The 26,131-nt window shown below is 37.6% G+C and overlaps 2 protein-coding genes across 14 annotated transcripts in view; one reads left to right on the top strand and one right to left on the bottom strand.

Moving 5' to 3' along the window:
• The window catches only part of CBR4 (carbonyl reductase 4), a 118,390-nt gene that overhangs the window by 84,630 nt on the left and 7,629 nt on the right, over window positions 1-26,131 (top strand). The window lies entirely within an intron of this gene.
• Window positions 32-26,131, bottom strand: part of PALLD (palladin, cytoskeletal associated protein) — a 435,452-nt gene continuing 409,352 nt past the window's right edge. For 7 of the 11 annotated variants that reach the window (XM_055385765.2, XM_019025356.4, XM_055385766.2 and 4 more), the window contains 7 exons: window positions 24,510-24,659; window positions 14,430-14,524; window positions 12,420-12,552; window positions 6,718-6,925; window positions 4,064-4,229; window positions 3,406-3,539; window positions 32-2,248 (listed from right to left, as the gene is read on the bottom strand). In XM_055385765.2, coding sequence (XP_055241740.2) covers window positions 2,076-2,248; window positions 3,406-3,539; window positions 4,064-4,229; window positions 6,718-6,925; window positions 12,420-12,552; window positions 14,430-14,524; window positions 24,510-24,659 — 1,059 coding nt within the window. In that variant the 3' untranslated portion in view covers window positions 32-2,075. Of the gene's footprint in view, window positions 2,249-2,280; window positions 3,251-3,405; window positions 3,540-4,063; window positions 4,230-6,717; window positions 6,926-12,419; window positions 12,553-14,429; window positions 14,525-24,509; window positions 24,660-26,131 lie in introns of those variants that run through there. The other 4 variants (XM_063705635.1, XM_063705637.1, XM_063705636.1 and 1 more) reach the window with 2 other exon arrangements.

The following is a 26,131-nucleotide window of genomic DNA, read 5'->3' as shown; positions in this document are numbered from 1 at the left end:
CTGAATATTTTGCTTCACAAAACTGCAACTATTATTTGTCAAATATTTATTGATGTTAAATCCACATTACACCAGCACAACAATCCAAAGTAGTATGATAGTACTTTTTTTTTATAAATACAATATAAAGGTGGCAAAATAATGCTAGTTAATCCCAAACCCAGCAAATCAGCAAAAAAAGGTCACATTCAGAAAAATTTGGCAAGTAAGACATAAGTCATAATTCTACAATAGAGATAGGTCCATGAGAGACTGTGTATGGTATCTTAAATTCCATATTAGCAATGCATATAAGTGCGGTCAAAGAAACTTGAACCACACTGCATAGAACATCTGCCACCCGGTGCTCAAGCCTATTAATCACTTAAACCTTGGTTGGTTGGTGTTCTTACAAAGAAGTAGAAAGCTGTACATGTGAAACAGTAATATGAAATATATGGGGTGGTACACAGATATAAAATTATCAGATATAAAATTATTTAAAAAAATACTACGTATGAATTGAGTAACTGAGCTAAGAGAGGCCACTTATAAATAATGAAAGATACATGTGTTTTGCATAAGGAATACAGTGTTTTCTTTTCATAGCAAAGTACCATTAAAGCCTCATGTTTTATACTACTAGGTCAAATTATTTTTTCTCCTTTTTAAAATTTATCGGTTCCGACTTAAAACCATCAAGTCTGGTCAGAATCAACTCAGTCTAGCTGATGCAAAATCATATGCATTCAAAAAGCAGTCTTTACCGAGATGCCTTTACAAACCTTGGAATCCAGCACCTTCTTAAGGCAAAGTTTCATGGCAGCAGGGAAGTGAACTAATAATTTTCATTTACCACATCTTGGTGCCTTTGAAAAAATACTTTATGGCACAAACCTGTTTTTGTCTCTCCTTATGTCTCCACTTCCTTCAAGTAGACTAGATGCTACAGGCAATTTCTCATTTATGCCACCATGCAGTCTCAATCCATTTTCAACTTGCTCTACATACCTAAAATCTTCCACTACTACACAAACCTCAGACACACTGCAATCTCCACAGCATGTGTGCTCCACACTTCCACCTGGCCCTGGGTTCCTTGACTTGTGAATGGCAGTGTTTTTTTCACCTATGTTTGAAGAAAACCAAAGAAAAGCCTGGCCTTTGCTACCTCTCCTGCGCCTTCTACTTTTATCTAAATGAACACACTATAATCATGCTGGTTGCATTTTCCTTCATTCTCCTCCCTACTCCTTCCAAACCCCTGATTCCTCCAAATACTATATATGCCTTGGTCATTTGGGTGGTTTGGATGCTTTTTGTGGAATGAACTGTAATATATTTCTGCTTTATTCAGAGCACTTTATATTATTTATATTTAAATTAGCCTTTTAATATGGTTTGTAAATAAGTTTCCTACCAAGGTAGCATGAAAACACTACACATAAAGAAAAAAAATGTTAAGAACTAAGGTATTAACCTTGTTAGAAAACTCTTTTGATATTAATAACATTTAAGGCAAGTAGTTCCTTCCTTATGATTTAATATAAAAACATTTGCAAAGACAAGGCATTTACTTGGATTTCTTTGTCATCTCTTCTTCTTTCATCCTTACATATTGCACTTGGTTCACTGTATCTGTCTGAATACACTGTGCTTCAGAATCATTGTAGTACTGTTTGTGGTACAACTCCCTCATTAAACATTTCACACTATCAGGCTACACAGCACCTATATCTTGTGTTTAAAGGCACTTGTAGATAATACAGATTGTAGTTACCTGTGTACAATTGATTTCCTTTAGTATTTTGGCATTTTGATCACTTTAATCACAGCAATTCCAAAGTTTTAAATTGGACAGTAAATGTGTATTTTCTGTGCAATGTGTATATTTGTATTAGCATTATCTACTTAAACTAGGTTTGGTATATCAAGTAAGAAAAATATTATTTTAAGAAAAATATTATTTTGGTGTTTTTTTTTTTAAATTTCTTATAGTCAAAGGTATGTTTCTGCCTTTTACATAATGTGACAAAGGAATATGTTGGTCAAGGCAATGGCTGTTTCAGTGTTTCAGCTTTAACAAGAATGCTGGATTACAGGTCCTCACTTTCTACCAAGGCAGTATTCAGTGTCAGGTGAGATGGGTTGGCCTCAGGTTGGAACGCTGCTTTGATGTCTAGTCCCTGGTCCGAAAGTGCTGCATAGCGACTGGCTGAGGGCCGTACTTTTTTTGGCTTGGTGCTCTGTGACTGCTGATGCCACTGGGCTACAAAGAAAAAGAGTAAATTAAGATTTTTAATCAAGATATACTTGGAAAGCCTTTAGATATTTCAAATAAATACAGAATGTCTAGATAGATGCAAGGCACACTCTGTGAAAACTGAACACATCCATGGTAGAAACATGGAAAATTTAGGAACACTTTTGCATTTTACTCACATGTTGCAGATTTACTGTCTATACAGGATAGTATACAGGATAGTGGGAATAAAGCAGCTGGATTACAAAGGTCGAGTGTAGTTTATCTTTTTTTTTTTAAGTAAACACTGCAGGACAGGGAATCCTTTGGAATAGCTGATAAGCTTCCTAATTCTCATCCCCCCTCTCCTTTTAAAAAATATTTTCTCTAAAATAATTATAGCACTCAGGAATTCTGCTGGATGTGGATGCTTTAACACTAATCAACTGAAAGGAATTGTACAGTAGGGAAGGTTGAGGCCACACATTTCTTGATGACCCTCACATAGTTATTTCAAGAAGAGGCAAAATCTGAAATAAATTCTTAAATAAATTCTTAATTTTTTTCTAGTGTTTTTTTATGTCAATGGATCACATAATGCTGATTGTACTAGACTGTAAATTCAATAGGAATAATTTTCTTTAAATTTGGGATGCATGTACACAAATATACAAACACAAGTCTACTGCTGGCTGCTTAAGATATATTAATGAGAAAAGCACTAAGCCACAAAAGTACGCATTCCAGGATCAATGGAACACACGTTTAGAGTGCATTAGGACACTGCGATAGAATATAGGAAGAAATGTTAAAAGGCAGTCATTTGCAGAACACAGTAACAAGAACATGTGAAAAACATGGTTATGCCTTTGCCTACTGTTAACTCCTAAGGATGCTTGAGTAAGGAAGCCACAACTAACTAGCCAATGTAAGAGAAATCAACATGCATATTTTGCTAATAATTCAAAGTTCCTGAATGATACTTGGGTATTTGTTCTCCTGGTGTGGTTCACTATTAATGTCGAGAAACTATAAATAGAAAGAGAGAGAGCAATATGAATTTTTTTGACAAATAAAACACAATAGTTGTTGTTTATAAAGAGTAATGTGATTTGCTGTCCAGATGTCTAATTTTTCATAATTTAATGAGTAAATGCAATGAAATGAGATGAAGTGGCACTCACTATAAACGTCCAGCCTGGCAGTACAGGACACAATCCCTGCTTCATTCTTGGCTGACACAGTATACCACCCAGCATCTTCTTTTGTGGCTCCCTGAATGAGCAGGCAGATGTAGCCATGGTTGTCCTGGTGCATGCTGGAGAAAAGGATAAAGTCATTAGGGTTCTAAATTTTTTAAAAGTGGCTTTGGACATGAAGCATCATTTTTAATTAGATCATTAGAAACAGAATTGTGCAAGTAGCTGATAATAGGGTCATACTTATTCTGTAGAGATTACGAGCTCCATTAAAGTTAATGGGAGAAAGAACAGACATCAAGAGTTGAATACATCTGTGTGCTTAATTCCTAGTTGAGGATCTGCCTTTACAAAAACCACTGAATAGTCTTTTATCACTAAAGCAAATGAATTCATCTTTTCTTTTAGATAGAATGATAAACACTTTTAAGAAATCAACATTAGATCAAACACCCATAGCTTCCTTCTAAAAGCTTAATCCTACATTGGGTAACGCATGGTTTTTGTCTTTGATTGATTTCATCAAAAATCAAAACATCTATGTGGCTTTTACACATAGATTTCCATGCTATATAAAATGTATCTTTTGATACATCATTAGGACTGAACAGTTAAGGATCAGGTTCTCATTGTGCAGTCTTACCTCACTCGGTCAGTGCTGTGAGTGAGTGATTCATTTTCTTTCTTCCAAAATATCTGAGGTGGTGGCACTCCCAATACACGACATTCCAGCCGCACTGGGTACCCATCAGCAACTCCTGTGTTTTGGAGCTTCTCAATAAACACAGGGGGTTTGTGTGCTTCTTTAGCTAAGAAAACATGAGATGAATTCTCTATCAATGATATACAAAAGGAGCACTAGAAAGAATTCAGAAGGCTTTTGGAATATTGCTTGAATAGATCTTTTATGATACCATTTTTTACTCCAGGTGGTAAGATGCTAGTCCCTTCTCCAAATTATTCTTTTACCAAGCAAAGGTCTGTATACTTCATTCCGCTCATTTATTTCCTCAATTAATTCAAGTCTGATAGGCTCACACTGTCCACTGGCCATCTGCTTCACAGAATGCCTGTCTGACCAGCTGTGGGAGACTCCTAAGTCATTGCTAGCATCTGTGATGGCTTCACTACTAATTACGTTACCTATCATTCACAGCCTCAACCAACTACTGCCACCTAGTGGTGCTGAGGACAAGTATTTCTAGGAATTTGACCACTTAGATTCCGTCACTGCCATTTGCCATGTTTGCCATGAATATTCTGAATATTTGTAACTCTTAAGTGAGACATGCCATATAATTTAAAGGGGGCAATTTAAAGGGGAGGAATCTTTATCTAAATTTGGCAGCTTTAAATAGTTACCTGTAAACTAGGAATGTATATCCTATAAATTACAAATTCCACTTTGTATTCTTTGAGGGTTATAAAAAAGCTTTATTATAACCTTGAAGGAAGGAACCCATTAAAAAAAAAAAAAGACAACTTTAGTACTTATTCTGAAAAATTCAGGACTGATTGTTAATAACACTCTGAATAATACCATCCAATGGGAAATTGTTTTCTTGGATCAGTTGTAGTAGTGGTGGAAAGTACTTCAGAGAATGAATAAGGTTTACTTATTTTCTTTTCAACTACCAACAATGAATCTGAGAATGCATTCCTTTTCCACCACTACTCCCTCATCTGGAGTGACAGATATATCACAGCAAAGCAGCTAGGAAAGAGCTCAAAAAGGATGAAAATTCTACCTGAACTTTTCAAATGCTTAATACTCTCCAACACCATGAGTTAGTTAGAAGGTTGGATTTTTATTGAATTTTACATGGTTGCCCATCCTAGGCTATTCTGGGAGAAGTGGGAACAGAAGCTCACTTTGTATTCTTTCTGGGGCTCCAGTTTTGCAAAGAACATAAAATGTATAAAACAAGTCTTAATGTTGTAGCAACTCATCAGTAAGAATAACATCTACCACTTTGCAGCATTGCTGTGCAGGGTACTAGTTATGCAGAGCTTCATACACATTTTTATGATTTAATCCTTAGGAAAGCACTGTGAGGCATTATATTTCCATTTTATATATGGAGAAACTAAGTCGCAGAGACAGCTATTTGCCAAATGTCACACAACTAGTAAAATCGACAAGAGCCGGGACTGGAGCAGATCTGACCCCAAAGACTTTGCTTCCAATTACTGTGCATCACCATCTTCTGACAGGAGTGCCAGCTGATGCGCACTGAGATATCTATATGATCAAAAGGCATACTTAACAGCAGAAGTGAAGTTTTAGTTTGAGGTTAGAGGAATGAAATCAATTGTAGCATGTAAGAATATAGAGTACTTTGTACAAAACTTGAAAGCATGGCTAACCTGTAGCACCACAGTCCACATATTTACCACATTTTTATGTGAAAACATCTTGGTACCATTATCAGAATCATAATCCAAGAGTTTTGTCAAGACTTCCTGGGTTTTATTCTCATTGCTACTCTATTTCTTGAAAGAGCTCAGTGACTTAGTATGTTTAGAAGAGCACTAGGAGTCTTGTGTTAAATCCAATCATCAGCTTACTAAGTGGGACCCTGGAAAAGTCAGAGAAGATTTGCTCTGATTATCTTATAAGGCTGATGTGAGGGCCAACTGATACATAACGTACATGAAGCACTTTGCATAAAGAGGTAGAAGAAATAAATGTTTTGTTATGTTCTTTCTTAAAAGAGATCAGGTAATCAGAATCTTTACTTACACCTAACTCTTAAGGATGGTATAAAAACCTTTCCATACATGTGTTTTCCTTTTAGGCTTCTCAAAGCATAAGAATTCATGTAACAGCACTTCTACAGAATTTACCTACACAATAATCAGTGAAAAAGCAAATCTGAGTGTAGTTTGACAATGACTATGAGGGTAGATGACAGTGTTGTTTTAAAAACCAGGTGTGTGTGTGTATATATAAAACTTTATATATAAGCAAATTCTTTGGTTCTTGGAGTCCATGCTGCTGTTACTATTTCTCTATGTAACACTGGGGGCCACTATACACACAGGAGGTCAAATGACCCAAAAGAGCTAATAAAATCTTTTTCTCTCTTTGCCAGGTTAGTGGGAGAAATGAAAGGTTTCTGTTTCTGTTTTGCTAGGCCTTATAACCATGTCCTCATTGGCTATTTTGATGATACAATCTATTTTTTCAATACTTTGATTTCAATTTTCCGTATTGGTTAGTAATGTAGAATTAGTTTACATTTGTAAGTCTGATGTTCATTCTGTCAGAGAGCAAGGATTCACAGATGAGCCTACCAGCAACCACAAGCTCCAGGCTGAATGAGTTCTGTCCTGCTCGGTTGGTGGCTATACATGTGTAGATGCCGGCATCACGTGACGTGACTGGCTCTATGATCAGAGAGTGCACCCCGTTCTCACGCACCAGCATCTTGTGAGCACTGTCAGGGCGTACGGGCTTTCCATCTAGTTGCCAGCTTAGATCTGGGGTTGGTAACCCACTGACCTAAATCATAAAAGAAATACATGTAAATTTTTGTATTAAAACAGAGTGAAATCACTGGTAGCTAAGAAGTCTGCATAAATTCCTCCTTCAGTAGTACAAGAGGTGGCTTTTTTTTTTTTTTTTTTTGGACAGAGTTTCACTCTTATTGCCCAGGCTGGAGTGCAGTGGCACAATCTCAGCTCACTGCAACCTCTGCCTCCCGGGTTCAAGCGATTCTCCTGTCTCAGCCTCCTGAGTAGCTGGGATTACAGGTGCCTGCCACTATGCAGCCTAATTTTTAGTATTTTCAGTAGAGATAGGGTTTCACTATGTTGGCCGGGCTGGTCTTGAACTCCTGACCTCAGGTGATCCGCCTGCCTCAGCCTCCCAAAGTGCTGGGATTACAAGCATGAGCCACTGCACCGGGCCAAGAGATGGCTTTTAGTATCAGCTCATGTTACTCTTTTGCTTAAAACTTTTGCTTTAAAACTTTGGCTTCCTGAGCACTCACCAGCTTACATCTAAACAATTCTTACAGAGCAACCTAGAGAAGACCGAGATGGGATTTAAAAAATTGCTGTTATGGTCTTACCTTGCCCAGGGCTATAGAGATTAATGGGATGATATCAGCACCAGGCTCTGGGCTTCTTTGAAAAAAGATGTCCAACAATAATAACAAATACTCAGCTGGCATTTATATATAGTACTGTAAAGCTTCTCATCAAGGAGTAGCCATAGTTATGGAGAATGCATTCGTCAGCACATAGAGCTGCTATTATTATTTTATAATCCTTGAAACTGAATAACAAGAGCAATACGAAATTACCCAGAAAGCCATCTCAACAAATTACCATCACAATGGAAACATCATAAAATCTTGAGACCTTGACAGTTGTGTGGACCAGAGATCAGATAAAAGCACATTTAATTGCTAATAAGATGTTGTGCCGCAAAAGGTCAGGATGGTCACCATCTGCCAGCTTTTTAGTTTTGCCCTTGATTTTGAATAGAAGAAATGCACTGTTAAGGAAGGCCTTTTTACCCCCTACCCCCAACTTTACTACTACGAAGTTATATACAAAAAGATGTCACTTAGACTGTAAAACAGTTCTTTTGAAGAACTAGCTTTGCCAGCATCAGCCAGAGGACTCACAAATTCCATTCCTGCTACGTGATACTCAACTGATATTACCTGCAAGATGCCTCCCACCACACATGTAGCAAAGGGCTACAGCATTTAAAGTAAACTTAAATGACTGGTTAAAAGGATGAAGATGTTTTGGAAACAAACAGCAGTAGTTAGGCAGCTTGGCTTCTGAGACACTCAGGCTCTGTGTTCTCCTATCTATCCACTTGCTGTCCCCAGCTCTCCATGTACACTGCCTGACCTGTTTGGAGGTCATCAGAAGTGGTGTGGAGGAAGAGGGAGTGGACATCTTTGGTCAGGCTCCTTGTTGTTCCCACATCTAGAAACAAAGCGGCACTGCTTGTTCCTACTTTACCAGGTTAGATCCTAGATAAGCCATCTACTGACTGAAGCCATGTAGGAGAGATGCCCAAAGCACGCGTACTCTCAAACCACGTGATTCACAGTGAACCTACCCAGTGGATAGTTACTCATGCTAGGGCAAAGAGAATGCCCCTTGTACCTTTTTTCTAACCCCAGTTCTCCTGGCTAAGTAAAGACAGCATGATCTCAGGAGCTGAAGGTCACCACCAGCAGGTCACAATGTAACTAGATCTGTACTCTCAGCACACATGGAAATAGTGATGCTTGTTGCTATGGGAGTGGAATTAGTTATTTTCCCGAAAATTTAGTACCAGTTAAGGATAATCAGTGTCTAGGAATGTTCCTCAGGGGCTAAAAGGGGAGGGGGCTTTTTGGAGGAAAAGCAAGCTGCTGCTTTAGTGTTTGGCTTATCGTCAGGATTTTTTCCCCTTTCAAAGCTTAAATACACTGACTTTTTTTTTTTCCTGATCTATCTGTACATGTGGCAAGATTTTTCACTTTTTTTTTCTTTTTTTAAGACAGTCTTGCTCCTTGCCCAGGCTGGAGTGCAGTGGGCACAATCTCAGCTCACTGCAACCTCCGCCTCCCGGGTTCAAGCAATTCTCTTGCCTCAGCCTCCTGAGTAGCTGGGATTACAGGTGCCTGCCACCATGCCTGGCTGGTTTTTTTGTATTTTAGTAGAAACGGGGTTTCACCATGTTGGCCAGGCTGGTCTCGGATTCCTGACCTCAGGTGATCCACCTGCCTCGGCCTCCCAAAGTTTTAGGATTACAGGCGTGACCCACGTGCCTGGCCGATTTTTCACATTTTCTTTATCCAGGTCAGATCATCATAGTGAAATCAATAGGCAGTTTACTTTTTGTTTCCAATATTCTTTTAATGGCAGGCGTTTTAAGGACAGTTATGTGCCAGTCCAGTGAAAGACAGTACTGTTATTTCTTTCTTAAATATGATTAAAAATAGAGATAACCAGTATGGTAAGTGTGTATATACCCATCATTTAGTCACTCTCTTATTTTTTATATTTAAAAATAAATCCCAGATTTTATATACCATTACCCCCATATAGCTCAGTATGCATTTCTAAAAACAAGACTTTTCCATAATCACAATTCCATTTTACACGTAAAATTAATAATTCTTTGGTATAATCTAGTGATCTATTTAAAATAAAATTTCCCTGGTTAACTCAAAACATTATTTTACAAGTGGTCTGTATGAATTTTTTTAAGTGTTTTTTAATTGATAAAAATTGTATATAATTATGCACATTATTTTGAAATATGTATGTGTTGTGGAATACCTAAACTGAGCTGATTAACATATGTATGACTTCATTTTTTTTTTGTAGTAAGAACACTTAAAACCTACTCTTAGCAATTTTCAAGTATACAGTACATCGTTATTAACTATAGTCACCATGTTGTACAACGGATCTCTTGAACTTATTCCTCCTGTCTGAAATTTTATATGCTTTGACTAACATTTCCCCAACTTTCCCTCTCCCCGTCTAGCCCGTGGTAATCACCATTCTATTCTCTACTATGAGTTCAACTTTTTTAGATTGCACATATAAGTAAGATCCTGTAGTATTTATCTTTCTGTGCCTGGCCTATTTCACTTAACATTATGTCCTCCAGGTTCATCCATGTTGTCACAATGACAGGATTATAATTTTCCACTGTGTGTGTATGTATGTATATATATATATATATCTCATATTTTCTTTATTCATTCATCTGTTGACACTTAGGCTGATCCCATATCCTGGCTATTATGAATAGTGCTGCAATGAACATGGGAAGGCAGATATTGCTACTGATTTCATTTTCTTTTCTTTTCTTTTGGGGAGACGGGGAGTCTTGTTCTGTTGCCCAGGTTGGAATGCAGTGATGCAACCTCTGCCTCCCAGGTTCAAGTGATTCCCCTGCCTCAGCCCCCTGAGTAGCTGGGACTACAGATGCATGCCACCACACCTGGCTAATTTTAGCATTTTTAGTAGAGATGGGGTTTCACCATGTTGGTCAGGCTGGTCTCAAACTCCTGACCTCGTGATCCACCCGCCTCAGCCTCCCAAAGTGCTGGGATTACAGGCGTGTGCCACTGTGCCCAGCCTCTGATTTCATTTTCCTCAGATATATAAGCACTAGTAGAATTAACTGGATCATATGGTAGCTGTACTGTATAATTCTTAATTATAGACCAAAAATGAATACACACTCATATATATATATACAGACTGAAACACAATTTGTGTATTTATACTGTAAAAAATAATGATCCTAATAAAATATTTTTGTTATATTTATTCTTTTTATACATTTCTATAATCCCAGATTTACTTTCTGAAGAAACAATGCCCAAATCCTCTAAGCAGCCTATATTTGTGTTCTCATATCCCATACAGAACCAGCAGAGGGAGCCCAAATAACTTTTTAAAACCTTATCCATATTTAAGAGTTAAACTAAATTTAAGATCAGTAAATAGGGGGCAAAAAAGAAATCAAACAAAAAATTTTAGAGCAGTGTTTCTTAAATATTTTTTCCCTAAACTCCTTTGAGAAATGGATGAACGTTATCTTACACACATAATTTTGTAGGTAATTTCAGAGTTCAAACACCTAATGAAGCCTGCCTACCCAAGGACCTTGGGTTAAAAAGCCTTGCTGTAGGCCGGGTGCGGTGGCACACGCCTGTAATCCCAGCACTTTGGAAGGCCGAGGAGGGCGGATCACGAGGTCAGGAGTTTGAGACTAGCCTGGCCAACATGGTGAAACCCCATCTGTACTAAAGACACAAAAAATTAACTGGGCGTGGTGGTGCGTGCCTGTACTTCCAGCTACTCAGGAGGCAGAGGCAGGAGAATCACTTGAACCTGGGAAGTGGAAGCTGCAGTGAGCCGAGATCACACCACTGCACTCCAGCCTGGGCAAAAGAGGGAGACTCCGTCTCAAAAAAAAAAAAAAAAAACAAACAAAAACCCAAAAAAACAAAAAGCCCTGCTGCAAAACAGATGAAAGAAAGATGTCCCTCTAACTTATCTTAGAATTAGAAAATGGGGGTGGGGCACCGTGGCTCACACCTGTAATCCCAGCACTTTGGGAGGCTGAGGTGGGCGGATCATGAGGTCAGGAGTTTGAGACCAGCCTGACCAACATGGTGAAACCCCATCTCTACTAAAAATACAAAAATTAGCTGGGCCTGGTGGCACGTGCCTGTAATCCCAGCTACTCAGGAGGCTGAGGCAGGAGACCCAGGAGGCAGAGGTTGCAGCGAGCCAAGATTGCACCACTGCACTCCAGCCTGGTGAGAGTGAGACTCCGTCTCAAAAAAAAAAAAAAAAGAATTAGAAAATGGGAGGAATAAAAGTCAGAGTAGATATATGGATACAAAATTTGTATGAAAAAAGAATGAAGACATGGTGGATTTATCATATTTATTATTTCAACATTTAAAGGGATAAATAAAACCTCCTGATGACTTTCTAGAGTAATGTCATGTAGGGTTCTGAGTAAAGAACATATTTAATTTAGATTTAAAGTAAAGAATCATAGTAAACAATATATAAATATCCAACATATTTCACTTTTTCCACCCCTTAAGCTAGAATCATTTCATTTTTTGAGACAGGGTCTTGCTCTGTCACCCAGGCTGGAATTCAGTGGCTCGATCATAGCTCACATAGCTTCAGCTCCTAGGCTCAAGCAGTCCTTCCAACTCAGCCTCCCAAGTAGATGGGACTATAGGCACACGCCACCACGCCTGGCTAACTTTTGTATTTTTGGTAGAGATGGGTTTCTCCATATTACCCAGGCTGGTCTTGAACTCCTGGGATCAAGCGATCTGCCCGGCTTTGGACTCTAAAGTGCTGGGATTATAGGTGTGAGCCACTGTGCCCAGCTCTCATTTTATACTTTATGTAATTTCCCCAAAAGGAACTATAGAGAAATGGCAAGTGAGGGAGAAGTGAGGCAATAGGATATGCAAGCAATAACAAAATCTTACTTTGCAGTCCATTCTGCAGAGTTTTCCTTCTTGAACAGTCAGATCTCCAGGAGCCTGCAAGAAGTGAGGTCTGAAGAATCGCTCCTGAATTGGTTCATTTTCGTCTCCACTGTCCCTTGATCTAGAACGAGGCCTTGAAACAAGAAAGATGACAGATAGATAGAAATATAGATAGTAGTTACTTCCAGACTTTTAGTCATCTGTTTTCTTAAAATACATGGGGTAATAATATGATTTCCTTATCTGATCCCTACATCTAAGATTTACACATTAAAAAATCAGAAAAGTAAAATCTTGTTTAGTTTGGAAGTTTACTATAAATTTAATTGTCTGCCAATTGCAGGCTACTATAAATCATAAAAGGGGAAATGGAAAAAAATGGTGTATTACATATTAACATATTTTTCCTAAATATTTTTAAAGCTTTATGAAAAGTAGCATTATTGCTTATTACCAAATCTTTTTCAACAGAAGTTACTAGAACTTTCCACTGTGATTTTTAAATTTGTAGGAAATTAAAAGTTCTGATAAAAATTCAATATATTTTTAATTAAAATTCCTTTTCATATTAAGCAGGAAAACAAATTACATTTTTAGGCAAGTTTTCTTTTGCATTAGTTATCCATATGCCTAGAGGCATTATTTTTTGCTTTAAAAAATGAGATTGTACAAATCTCCCAGATTCTGTGCATCTCTGTCACTTTTAAAGGTTGCCAGAGAAACCTTTAAGAGGAATACAGTTGAAAGTAATTGCAGGGAAGACTTAAAAGATGTTGAATACAAATTCTGTCAGTAGTGACTAGAAGATAAGTTTAAAAACACTTAACTAGGAAAAGCAAGGGTGGAACAAATGAAAGAAGCATACTAGGCTAATAGTTATTAGCTTTTTAATATAGTTTACCCTTCTCCAAGTATAGATCTAATTTATGGGAAAAAAAGCTTTCCAGGACCCACTGATATAAGGAAAGGCTTAAATGTGTTACAGACAACAAGAAAAGCAAAGAGAATAATGCAAGACAATGGACCTAATACTGTATATGCTATGTTTATACCCAAAGATACAGGCTAGCATCCTGTGAATAGGTATTGCCATGATGAAGTTAGAATTAAATCTGCACATGCTCTGGTGCCAGAACTGTCTTCCAAATGTTGAACAAAAGCCTGTGTGGATGCAGTCACACAAGGAGGTATAGACACACCACTTGTTTGATGTTTACTCAGTTTTCCTGCCTACTCTCTGTGAGCTAACTATGTATTCTCTTCACTAAAGGAGTTTGCACCTATGGCCTGTAATTTAGACTCAGGACTATTTGAGGATATTCTGTCTATAAAATATCTAAACAGGCCAAGTTGACAGGATGGTTGACTTACTGAATTTTTTTTAAGTGCAAATGTGTTACTAAGAAGTAATAATCCTTTCTCTATCTCTGCCTACCATTGTTCCATCAGTGTCCTTGCATAGACTCAGAACTACTAGGAATGGAAAGCATCTCTATTGCTAGCAGATATCTGAGTATTTAAAATGTGACAGATCTCACCTACAAGATTTGTAGTCTAATGGTCTTATGTTTTGAACTAAGTGGCTGAAAAATGAACATTAATAAATGAGCTGATTTTAAGAAACCCAGTGGTAATAGCTTTTAATGGTCCACTCACACAGCTGTTGGTTACAGAAGTTCGGTTTCCAACATTTGTGTACCATTTAGTAGTATTTTCATATGCCATTTAAAAGTGCTGAGTCTTGATTTATTTGTCTATAAAATATGTCTATTTAACAAACTAATAGTATATGTGAATGGGCTTAGCACACATTAGCGAATGTTTGTTCCCATTCCCTTTCTGCATCGCAAGGAAGCATAATAATCAAGGAGCCACACGCTTCAGGTTTGCATTCCTATTCTATCTTCCAGTTATGTTTACTTTTGTGGTCATATGATGATTCTAATAGTACTACATTTATAGTAATAAGTAAAATAATGTAACACTTCTGGGAAGGAACATGTTAAATACCTTCTGCCATGAGGATGGCCTGAGGGAGACCGGGGACTTCGACCTCTTTGGTTGACAGCCTGTACCATTAGCCGTCCAGTACAACTGATGCGGCCCTGTAGAAATATCAGGAAATAAATGATTTGCTATTTAAAACTATTAACCACTAAGCACTATCATGCCTACTGTCCTATTCTCTATAAGACATTATTTCATAAAAAATTCAGTATGCCATTTGAGTAATGACTAACCCTTTTCAGAAAAACACTTTCCCTGTGAGTTAAGTGCCTCAGTAAAACTATTTTTACTTGAAGAACTTGAAGGTGACACGGTCTTTTTTTGGAACTCTTAAATAAGCTTTATTGTTTTATCTAGGATGGTATTTTAAATGACAACCCTTGATTAATTGTAACCTGCAAAGGTCTCCATAACACATGATGTTGAATTGTAAAATATAGCAGGAGGACATCAGTCTCTTGTGAAGATTCCGTTTTCATGGTCATCTACCAGCTGTAGCCAATTCTGAAATCAAACCTAGATGATTTCAGTTTTCTCTTTTTAGTAATATACTAATTATAGTAATATACTAATTAAATGTTAGTGGCGGGCCGGGCACGATGGCTCATGCCTGTAATCCCAGCACTTTGGGAGGCTGATGCGGGTGGATCACAAGGTCAGGAGTTCGAGACCAGCCTGGCCAATATGGTGAAACCCCGTGTCTACTAAAAAAATACAAAAATTAGCCGGGCGTAGTGGCATGCACCTATAGTCCCAGCTACTTGGGAGGCTGAGGCAGAAGAATCGATTGAACCCGGGAGGCGGAGGTTGCAGTGAGCTGAGATGGTGCCACTGCACTCCAGCCTGGGTGACAGAGCAAGACTCTGTCTCAAAAAAAAAAAAAAAAAAGTTAGTGGCATCCCTTCCCCAAACCATACATTAAAATGAGCATGATAAAATGAGTGTTATGTAAGAAGTATGCATGGGATGATAAGGAGAGCTTCATGACTAAATGAAGCCATGTTCTCATGAAATGAACATATTTGAGATTTAAAAACTAGAAGCAGTTAAATACCTAAAATATGTGGGTCATATGATAAGGGCCTATGTAATTAAAAAAACCTATATTTTGTTCTCTGAAATTTGTCAGTTGAAATTTTGATGGGGTGGTGGGGTCGGAGAGATAGCCAGAAGTTGGTTAATGGATACAAAATTACAGCTACATAGGAGGAAAAAGTTTTAGTGTTTCACAGCACTGTAGGATAACAATAATTTATTGTGTATTTTCATATAGCTGGAAGAGTGGATTTTGAGTATTTCCAACACAAATGATAAGTGAGGTGACAGATATGCTAATTACCATGATTTGAACATTACACATTGTATACATGCTTTGAAATATCACACTGTACCTCATAAATATGTATAATCATTGTGTCAACTAAAAATAATAAAAGCAAAAAAAGAGTTTGATAAACACTGTCATATGTGAACAGACAAGTAATACTCAGGGCACCCAGATGACATGGATAAGCCACACATTGTTACTTTGGTTTTTGTTTCAGCTCTTTCTCTTAATTTGTTTTTTTCACTGTTACCAGCAGAGTAGCAAAAAAGATGATTTTTCTCCTTCACTCTCTCAGAAGAATGAGAAGATGTGCTTCTAAATTGTGATGACTGCCAAAGGTAACAGCAAGAGAGGAAAAACAAGAAGCAGATGTACCATCAATGATTAGACTTAGTGAATTCTAGTTCAGAGTTGATGAGAAGCCCTCATGCACTTACACTCAGAATAAAATTCTCCCATTGGCTCTCATTTTCATTGCAAGCTGCCTATAGAGACAGGTAACAGAAGCTGCAGTGTTCTGTGTGTTTTGAAGAACTGCTTTCCAACTGTGAGTAGACTGGAGTGGGGGTCAGGGTGAGGGCACTAGTGGAGGGAATGCAGAGAAAAATCCCATAGCAAGATTCAGTGAAGGGCAGGACTCTTAACTGGGGGGGTTCTCTAGGTCTCCTAAAACCTGGACTTCTTTAGGGCTATAACCACCCAGAAAAGGCAAAGACACATAGGAATGTAATACAGACAGGAGAAGAATGAGGAATTACCAAAGAGAGGTCATCACAAAGAAACAAACATAACTAGTTTTATACCACTACATATGTGACTCCCTCTGGCATTCACGGTGTTCGCTATTGAGGTCACAGTTAAAACACTGTGTTTCCTGAAAATTTCCAAGGAGACATGAAGTCTAACATTATGAAGGAGAATTATTTCTAGCTCAGATTAACTGTACCTGAAGCACAGGCCACTTGATACAGATTCTTATGCTAAACTCTTGGCAAACATTTGGGATTCCCTAAACTAGCCTGAAATCTAAAAATTAATTTCATCCAACTTCTCCAGATCTGTACTTGCTGTAGAAAATCTAGATGTAACTTGCTTAGAAAACCTCCATCATGAACTATCCAACTGATGCATCATACAAGATAACACATGAAGACTTAAAATTAATGATTCTTTTTGGAGGTTGAGGACAAGGAAGTGTGTGTATTGTTTTACACAAATAGCTTCAATTGTCCTGATGCGGGATATGGCTTCCTTATTATGTGCTTTGCGGCTTCCATGATGAAATGCTTATAATTGGGATATATCCTTCCTTGTGATATGAAGCTCAGAAGATCCATGGTAAGTTAAAATGAACTAATCATTTATGCGGTTAGAAAAAGATATAATGTAAGTTAAATTCAGACTTAAACTTGAATTTGGACAAGGAGGTATGGGTTGTTACAAACAGTCAAACAAACACACCTCACTAACCTGGATTTGAGTGCTGACTTTTCCTAAAACTTTGAGCAAATCACTGAATTTGTTCAAGCCTTTGTTTCTTCTTCTGTGCAAATAGGGATGCTACATATATCTCTCACAAGGATGTTTTAAGGGTTAAATGATGTAACCTAAATGCTCTTATAAATATCAAATGGTATGTGACATCATAAATTATCATTATTAAATTCCTCATAGCTGGTACTGTGTTATCATGGGTCTGAGACATTATGCATGGACATGCATCAAGATGGTTTTTAGGAGCCCCAGCAGCTTGGCGGACCCCAGCAAGAATTTCCATGTGAATATACTTTACATGAGGTATATGCTTACCTCCTTCTAAAATTCTTTCATATTTAACCAATATCTCCCCTGCCACTTAGTGCTCTTAATCCTGGAATGAGCCTTAAATACCTTCGTATGGCATTCAATAGCTCTGGAATCAGTCTAAGTTTGTAAACCAGTTCTGCTGTCCCTTACAGGTGAGTGACTTTAGGCAGGTAACTTAATCTTTCTAAGTTTCCTTCTCTGTAAAACAAGGCCATATAGTTAATACCTAATGGGTTCTTATGAAGATTAAAGGCATTAATACTTGTAAAGCACCTGGCAGCATTGTGTTTTGCATGAAGCCAATGCTCAAAATGTTAAATTATTGTAGCACTCACTATGGATATAATTATAATAACCAGTTTTGAGGCATCCTTTAGAATTGTTTATGTAATGGAATTTTATTTTTCTTGGTATTAGAATGTAATTTACTCCAAAGGAAAAACAAAATACCTTTGGCATAGGAGGCAGACTATGTGGGAAGCAGATTAACCTTTTTAACTTCTGCTGGTGCTTGAAAGGTGCTAAGCACAATCATACTGAAATGTACTTGTTAGTGTGATGGCTGCATTTGATGTGGAGGAGGAAATATGCCCTATTCAGCTCTAAACAGATCCTTGATATGCTTAGCCTGCCTCTTCCTCCCCTCTCAAAAAAAAAAAAAGTAAACAGGTTGGCATACTACTCTGGAAAGGTCACACATTTCTACACTGTTTTCAGGGTTTTTGCTGCTACTGCTTAGAACCATATATACAAATATTGCCACAGAATATTTCCTTAACTTCCCAAATTTAAGAAAAAGGAATAGTTATCATTTGTAATCTCTCCATTCTGATACCAACCTGCACTTCTGAACATGAAAGGGGAAGGTGTGGTCTTCAGGAGGCAGAATTATTAGTTTGATTTATACAGTGTTATTGGCTAAATATATTACTAACCAATACATAACCAGGAGCATTTAGAGAGCATCCAAACTAAGAAGTTGTATAATTTTGTCGTTTTTGTTTGGGGGAAAAAACCCCCAGAGTTCAGTGAAGCTTTTTTGAAAAGATGCCTTCCATGTGCATAATAGAAAATTCAGGTTTTTAAGTCTGAACATACTATTTTTGACAAAGGTCATATAGAATTAGCAATAAGTGATTTTAATAATAATATGCCTATTAACCCTGGTAATCATAGTAGGCTCTGATGCACATTAATGCTGCTGCATTTGCTTTTATTAGTTTTCTCATTTCTATCTGCTTTACTATGAATGTAAGAATAATGGAAGGGAATGTTTAGAGTGAAGCTTGAAATGAGCCAGGAAACCTTATAATGCTAAAACAAAACACAAGCAACAAACTAACATTTTATATTTAACTCAGTTGTGTGTTACTTTTCTATTCCAAACAAATCCACAGAGTTTAAAGCTTATATTACAAATAAGTTTGAATTCTTAAAGTGATTCTGTATTAAACATCTAGCTTGTAAAGATTATTTCATACCTTGTGCAAGGCCAATTATTTATGTAATATGGAAATAACATTTATATTTCATAGTTTATGAAATTTAACTTGTGGCACACAGGTCTTCATAAAAGCTTGCCACTTGTATACATAATGCAGTTTGAGGAAACATCAGACTGCAAAATAGCCATTCCAAAATCCAAGTGCAATACAAAGTAACTTAGCAACACAACAAAACAAAGTAAAACATTCGTGTTTAGATGTAGTTGTTCTTAAAGATAGGATTAGAGTCTAAAATAAACTGTATTTGTGATCCTCATTTTGGCATTCTCTTTGGTGTAACTGCACAGTCACTCATTATTTTGCTAAACTATGTGATTGCTTTGGTCTCTTATGAACTGCTTGAGCTACACACATCGAGTGTGATACACAGCCCAGTATATGTTTAGAGCTGTGTGTTCTATCCCAAGTAGAATTTGGATGCAGTCAACAATATCTAATGTTTTTCTTATTCCCAAAAGATTAACCCAGGTGGAAAAATATCATATTCTATAAAATATTCTGCTGAACTTTAATATTTTCCTCCCTCCTTGGTTCTCACCCTTCTCTTGGCTGCTTTCTGTAATTATTTTCCACTGCTCAGGAGAGCTCTACTGTCTGTGTTTCATTACTGAACTAATTTTTCCACTCTAGTCTTCCTCTTTTCCTTGGTTATTTCAATCTGGGCTACAGTGTACTAGAAAACATACATGTATTCTCCCTTTCAAACCCAAATACTTTTTTTTCTAAACTCAAATAACTTTAAAATTTCAAAATTTAAGGTAACTAAAGGGCATTAAGGAAGTAAGGAGTCAACTTCAGTTTTCTGTCAACTACACTTTATGCTTTTGGGATTACTATATCTTGAAAGATTTAGCTATTTTGAATTTTTTTTCACCGCCTTTTATGACATGACTATTTAAACTCATGTCTTAATTCATAAATTATAAGAAAAAAGTTTTAATATACAGTAATAGATGTTGTAAAGTTGAGATTCTAAGAGCATTAAACATTTCCAGAATGGCATCCTTACAGCAACAAATGGTAACTTATGCCAAGAGTTAGGTAGAAAAATGGTTTGTCACTGGTCATGGTTTAAATGCCACTTTGTTTTTCTAATGGATAGTGAAGTTCACTCCAATTTTTAAGTGATGACTCACAGAACTTATATCTGCCATATTTGGACATACCAGTTACTGAAGCCCCCAAGACAGAAAAGAAGGGGTTTTACTCTTGGAATTAAAATCAACTAGGCAACATGCTCAGAAACTTGGAACAAATACTACTACTGCTAAGTGGTATAAATATCAAAATTCTCTCACAGCAATTTCAGTGGGATATATACATTTACACACTGAGGCCTAGACTTCATGAGTTTCCCTTCCTTTTGCCTGTCTTGGGTTATTTAGGTAAAGAAGACTCTTAGCCCTACCCCTTAATTAAGATGTTGGGAGTGTCAACTGATCTTTGGAGTTGGTTGGAATACTATAATAGGTAGTGTTAGAAACTGGTCTGTTTACTGTGATGCTCTGGGTTCTTTGAATCTTTTTTTTTTCTCCTTTTGGTAGACCCAGGGTAGTCATTTTACCCTTGGCTGAAATCACAGGTTGGATAGGATATTCTATTAGGAGGGCTGTTCTTGGTCCACTTCTCATTGCTTTGTCTTCTCTCCAAAGGGTAGAGCAAAGAACCAGAGAGGGTTAACCATGGGGCTCAGCCTGGGATTTGCAAAGCAGAGAATTCTGGGGCCTGGAATGAGGGTAGTAACCACTCTCTTTTGGGGCTTCTCTTGGCCCTGAGGGTGCTGAGAGCAGAGAGCAGCTTCCCAGCTTCATGTGTGGCTGATGTCAGCTGTGCTATGGGTGTGGCCGTCCTCTAGCTCACAGCTCCTCCACCCAAGCCCACAGCTGTGGCAGTTGTGGCACAGCCACATCTGCTGCCTAAGTCCTTTCCCATGGAGGTGATAAAATGGAAAAGCCAGGAGGTCAGAAGACCACACAGCAACAACATACTGGGTAGAAATTCCATCCCAAATTGACTTGCTTACTTTCTGACAGTACTGTGGGAACGGAGTACCTAGACACAGAACTGATTCTTTACATCTGGTTCCACAGGCTTCTGTTGTAGGCCTGTTGCTTTAAGATGGGGTAGTTACTGTCTCTGAATTAAATTAATGACAATAACTAGCATTTATTGAAAGCATAGTATGTGCCAGGTAAACTGAATGCTTTTTACATGTACTATTTAAGTCTGTATTATTATTATTATTATTATCCTCATTTTATGAGGGAGGAAACAGGCACAGAGAAGTTAAGTGACTTGCTAAGGTCACACAGGTAGTGAGTGGCAGAGCTAGAATTCCAGCTGAGATCTGCCTGATGCCAAAGTTCATGCTCATAACCCCTGTACTGCATGGCCTGCCGGCCTCATCCTAGGTTTTTCAGTATCATCAGTGTTGCCCTACAATCTTGGTATTTGTAGTAACGTTTCTTTTTTATTTCCTTCCTTTCCTTTTTTTCCTATGTTTACAAGGGTTTCTTTTTTTTGGCGTTATATATTGGGCTTTGGGTAAGATTACATTTATTTTCTAAAAATTTATTTTTGGCTAATGGCAGTGGCTCACGCCTGTAATTCCAGTGCTTTGGGGGCTGAGATGGGAGGACTGCTTGAGCCCAAGAGTTCTAAGCTGCAGTGAGCCATGATTATGCCACTGTACTCCAGCCTGGGTGACTGAGGAAGACCTTGTCTCTAAATGAATAAATAAAAATTTCTTTTTTATTCTAATTGACAAATTATAATTGTATATATTTGTGGGGTACAATGTGATATTATATGTATGTAATATGGAATGATCCAAGGGAGATTTTCAGCAGCTCACCTTCATCTAGTGACTTCATAATAATTTGTCAAGAGAGTTTAAATGACTAGAGACTACTGACCCCCAAGGCTGGCCTGCTGTCTTAAACTCTGCACACTGCCATTGGCCATGAGCACTGAGTCAGTCCTTCCTCACTGAGAACTTTTCCACATGTAAAAATGCATTATTATAATTTGAGGAAGACACTAAGCGGACTCACAATTGCAGTTTTACGTTTATGTTCTTTTGTTCTATAAAATGGCTTATTCCAATAACAATTTAAAACATGCTAAGAAAAATGCCTTGAAATTAATAGCAGGTTCCCAGTGTTGGCAAATACGTAAGGACCACAGATAATTCCATTCCATAATATACCCCAGCCTTTCTAGGGCAAAAGAGGAATAAATGACCCAACACGAAGAAAAATTTTGGATTTTGTCAGTTCTCCACCATTTTCTTAAACAGGCAGAAAACTAAACTAAAAGCTAGAATTTGTTAATGTCAAGGAAATGCACTGAAAATATAATAAGGAAAAAAGAGGCCAAGGCAGGTGGATCACCTGAGGTGAAACCCCGTCTCTATTAAAAATACAAAAAATTAGCTGAGCGTGGTGGTGCTGAGGCAGAAGAATTGCTTGAACCCAGGAGGTGGAGATTGCAGTGGGCTAAGATCATGCCACTGCACTCCAGCCTGGGCAACAGAGCAAGATTCCGTCTCAAAAAAGAAAAAAAAAAAAAAAGAAAGAAAAAAAAGCAAGTTCCGCTTTTGTTTCTTCATATATATCAAATATGAACACAAACATTAAAATGCAACTTCTTAATAGTGATTTAGACTTTTTCAGGGTGATGGTCATGTATTCATTGATTAAAACATTTAGAACTTTAAGAATGTGCATTAATATAGAAGCTTTTCATTAACAGTGAAGAGTTTGCTGCGCTCTATCACAACCTGATTAGCTGGATAATCTGTTTTCATTCTGATCTTAATATTATTGCAGAAAAATATATTTATATGACCATGGAATATTAGAATATAATAAACCTTGAATAAACTTTATTTATTTATTTATTTAGAAACAGAGTCTCAGGCCGGGTGCAGTGCCTCACACCTGTAATGCTAACACTTTGGGAGGCCGAGGCGGGCGGATCACGAGGTCAGGAGATCGAGACCATCCTGGCTAACATGGTGAAACCCCATCTCTACTAAAAATAAAAAAAATTAGCTGGGCATGGTGGGTGCCTGTAGTCCCAGCTACTAGGGAGGCTGAGGCAGGAGAATGGTGTGAATGCAGGAGGCGGAGCTTGCAGTGAGCCGAGATCGCGCCACTGCATTCCAGCCTGGGCGACAGAGCGAGATTCCATCTCAAAAAAAAAAAAAAACAACAAAACAAAAAACAAAGTCTAACTCTGTCAACCAGGCTGGAGTGCAGTGGCGCAGTCTTGGCTCACTGAAACCTCCGCATCCCAGGTTCAAGTGATTCTCATGCTTCAACCTCCTGAGTAGCTGGGATTACAGGTGCCTACCACCACACCTGGCTAATTTTTGTATTTTTAGTAGAGACAGGGTTTCGCCATGTTGGCCAGGCTGGTCTCAAACTCCGGGGCAGAGGCAATCCACCTGCCTCAGCCTCCCAAAGTGCTGGGATTACAGATGTGAGCCACTGCACCCGGGCCAGAAACTTTAATTAAAAGTTTGTAGTGTCATTAAAATTATTTATATAGTTTCTAATGCTAAATATTTTCTTCAAAAGAAATAATATGGAATGATATAAATAGATCAGAGATTCTAAAAAGATGACTTCTAGAGAAAACTGTTCATTTTACCATGGCTTTTTTTTTCTTTTTAAAAGTGTGTTATTTATACTACTTTTGCAGACTTTAGTAAAACTACCTGTCATACATTGAGCTCTTAAGGTACAAAATAACTTTTTACTCAGTTTTGTATCCCCCATATCCAGCATAGTGACTAAAATGTATAACATAATAAAAAAGAATTTGCAGGCTCGAACTGGCAACATGATACCCAGCAGCCTCCTATTAAATTCTAAGAAGGCAACTGATTTTTTGACCCTAAGTCTAAAGGCAAATACAAGAGAAAACATTTTGATGAAAACTGATAAAACTGAATGCTATCAAAGTTATCATTTGTCTACATTTGCACATTAAATCCCACTGATGTGTTTCTTTTAAAATATCTTACTTTGTTGAGTTTTTCTTATACAGCCTATGCATGCCACTCACTCTCTTTTTCTCCTTTATTTTCTTCATGTAATCCTACCTGAAGTTATATTATTTGTTAATTGCTTATTTTTTACCATAGGACTTTGTCCAGTCTACCACTGCAACCCCATCACCCACATAGAAAGTGTGTACCTATTAGACCCTTAATAATATTTGTGGAAGGAGTAGAATAACACCTGATGGAATAAATAAGTATTCATGAAACAAAGAATTTTTCTATCCTCTGAAACCAAGATGGATGTAGAATTTGGAAAAATAGTTTCATAAATCAAAGAAACTTCTTAACTTCACCTTTTAAATAGTTCCTTTGTCCAATCAAATGCCTGTAAGCACTAGACACAGAACTGAGCCCAGACCTATACCCTTCTTTACCTGAGGGTTTGCAGCCATAATTGTATAATTCCCATCATCATCTAGGGTGGAGGCTGTGGTATGGAGGGAGCAGGTCCCATCGAGATCTCTTTGAATGGTGTAGTGATCACTCTTTGGAGAGATCTGCTTCCCATCTTTAAACCAATAGATCTGTGAATAGAAACAAAGATTAAAGATTAGGAGTTTGTGTATTCCTACTCTATTTGGAGAACTGAAAATAGTAACAGTGTGGTTTGCAGAGCTGATCTGAGTTTTCACATTAAAATGTTAAACCAAATACCTGACTAAGGAATTGATTTTTCACTGAAAAAAGGCAGGTAACAATTTAAATTCTATTTGAGTTTTTAAATTATATATCTTCCTTTTGTTTTTAAAAATATTGCACTTACATTCATATATTATTTATATGAAGGGATATATTGAATTTTGGCAATGATTATTTCTATGAAGTGGCATTACTTCATGGCATTCATAGAATGCCATTATTTCTATGAAGTGGCCTTCTATGAAGGCCATTTTTCTTTTTGCTTCTTTTTTCAAATGTACCAGCAATTAAAATGTATTGTTTATAAAATAAAGGTAAAAAGGTTGTTTTGGAGAACAAAAGCGGACCCCAAACTCTAATCATTTCACTGAATTGTGTTTGACAAATAAAAGAGGTTGGTAGGGAGGGAGGTGATGACTAAGGGTTGGTGATGGGTGGAATACTACTGCTTTATTTCTGGGCCAGGAAGCATATGATCAAAGGTTAAATGTTTGTCACCTATCCCCATTATGTTAAAGAAAACACAGTAGTATTGAAAAGTATAACAATTTTCAGATATGTAACTTGGGTTGATAAAAAATTAAATGTGGGCCAGGTACAGTGGCTTATGCCTACCTATAATCCCAGCACTTTGGGAGGCTGAGGAGGATTGCTCAAGCCCAGGAATTCAAGACCAGCCTGGGCAACATAGTAAGACCCAAAAAATAAAAAAATTATCTGGGTGTGGTGGTGCATGTCTATAGTCCTAGCTATTTGGGAGGCTGAGTCAGGAGGATTGCTTGAGCCCAGGAGGTTGAGGCTGTAGTGAGCCATGATCATGCCATTGCACTCCAGCCTAGGTGACTGAGGCCCTGTCTCAAAAGAAACAATGTAAAAAATAAAAGTAAATTTTGATTAAATACAATATTTTTAAGTAGTCCAAAGGGTCCTCCTTCCTTCCCTCACTTTTAAACAAAACCAGTTGTCCATGGATGTCCGAGTTCTAAGGTTTTGTTTTGTTTTGGAGACAGGGTCTCGCTCTGTTGCCCAGGCTGGAGTGCAGAGTGCGGTGGTGCAATCTTGGCTCACTGTAACCTCCGCCTCCCAGGTTCAAACAATTCTCGTGCCTCAGCCTCCAGAGTACCTGGGATTACAAGTGTGAGCCACCATGCCTGGCTAAGTTCATTATTATTTTCGATTTAAGTTATGAACAACACAGTTGAAAGACAGGCCCATCATAATGAATCACAGTGCCAACAGCCCTAACATGGCTGAGATGCTGAATTAATAGCTACATCACCCCACCTGCAGACTTATTAGATAAGCAAATAAACCTTTCCTTTTTTAAACCACAGCAAGTTCTTTGTTGTCATTTTTT

Source organism: Gorilla gorilla, chromosome 3, assembly GCF_029281585.2.
Source record: "Gorilla gorilla gorilla isolate KB3781 chromosome 3, NHGRI_mGorGor1-v2.1_pri, whole genome shotgun sequence".
Classification (NCBI taxonomy): Eukaryota; Metazoa; Chordata; class Mammalia; order Primates; family Hominidae; genus Gorilla; species Gorilla gorilla.
The sequence above is the reverse complement of the archived record's forward strand: the minus strand, read 5'-3'. Positions and strand labels throughout refer to the sequence as shown.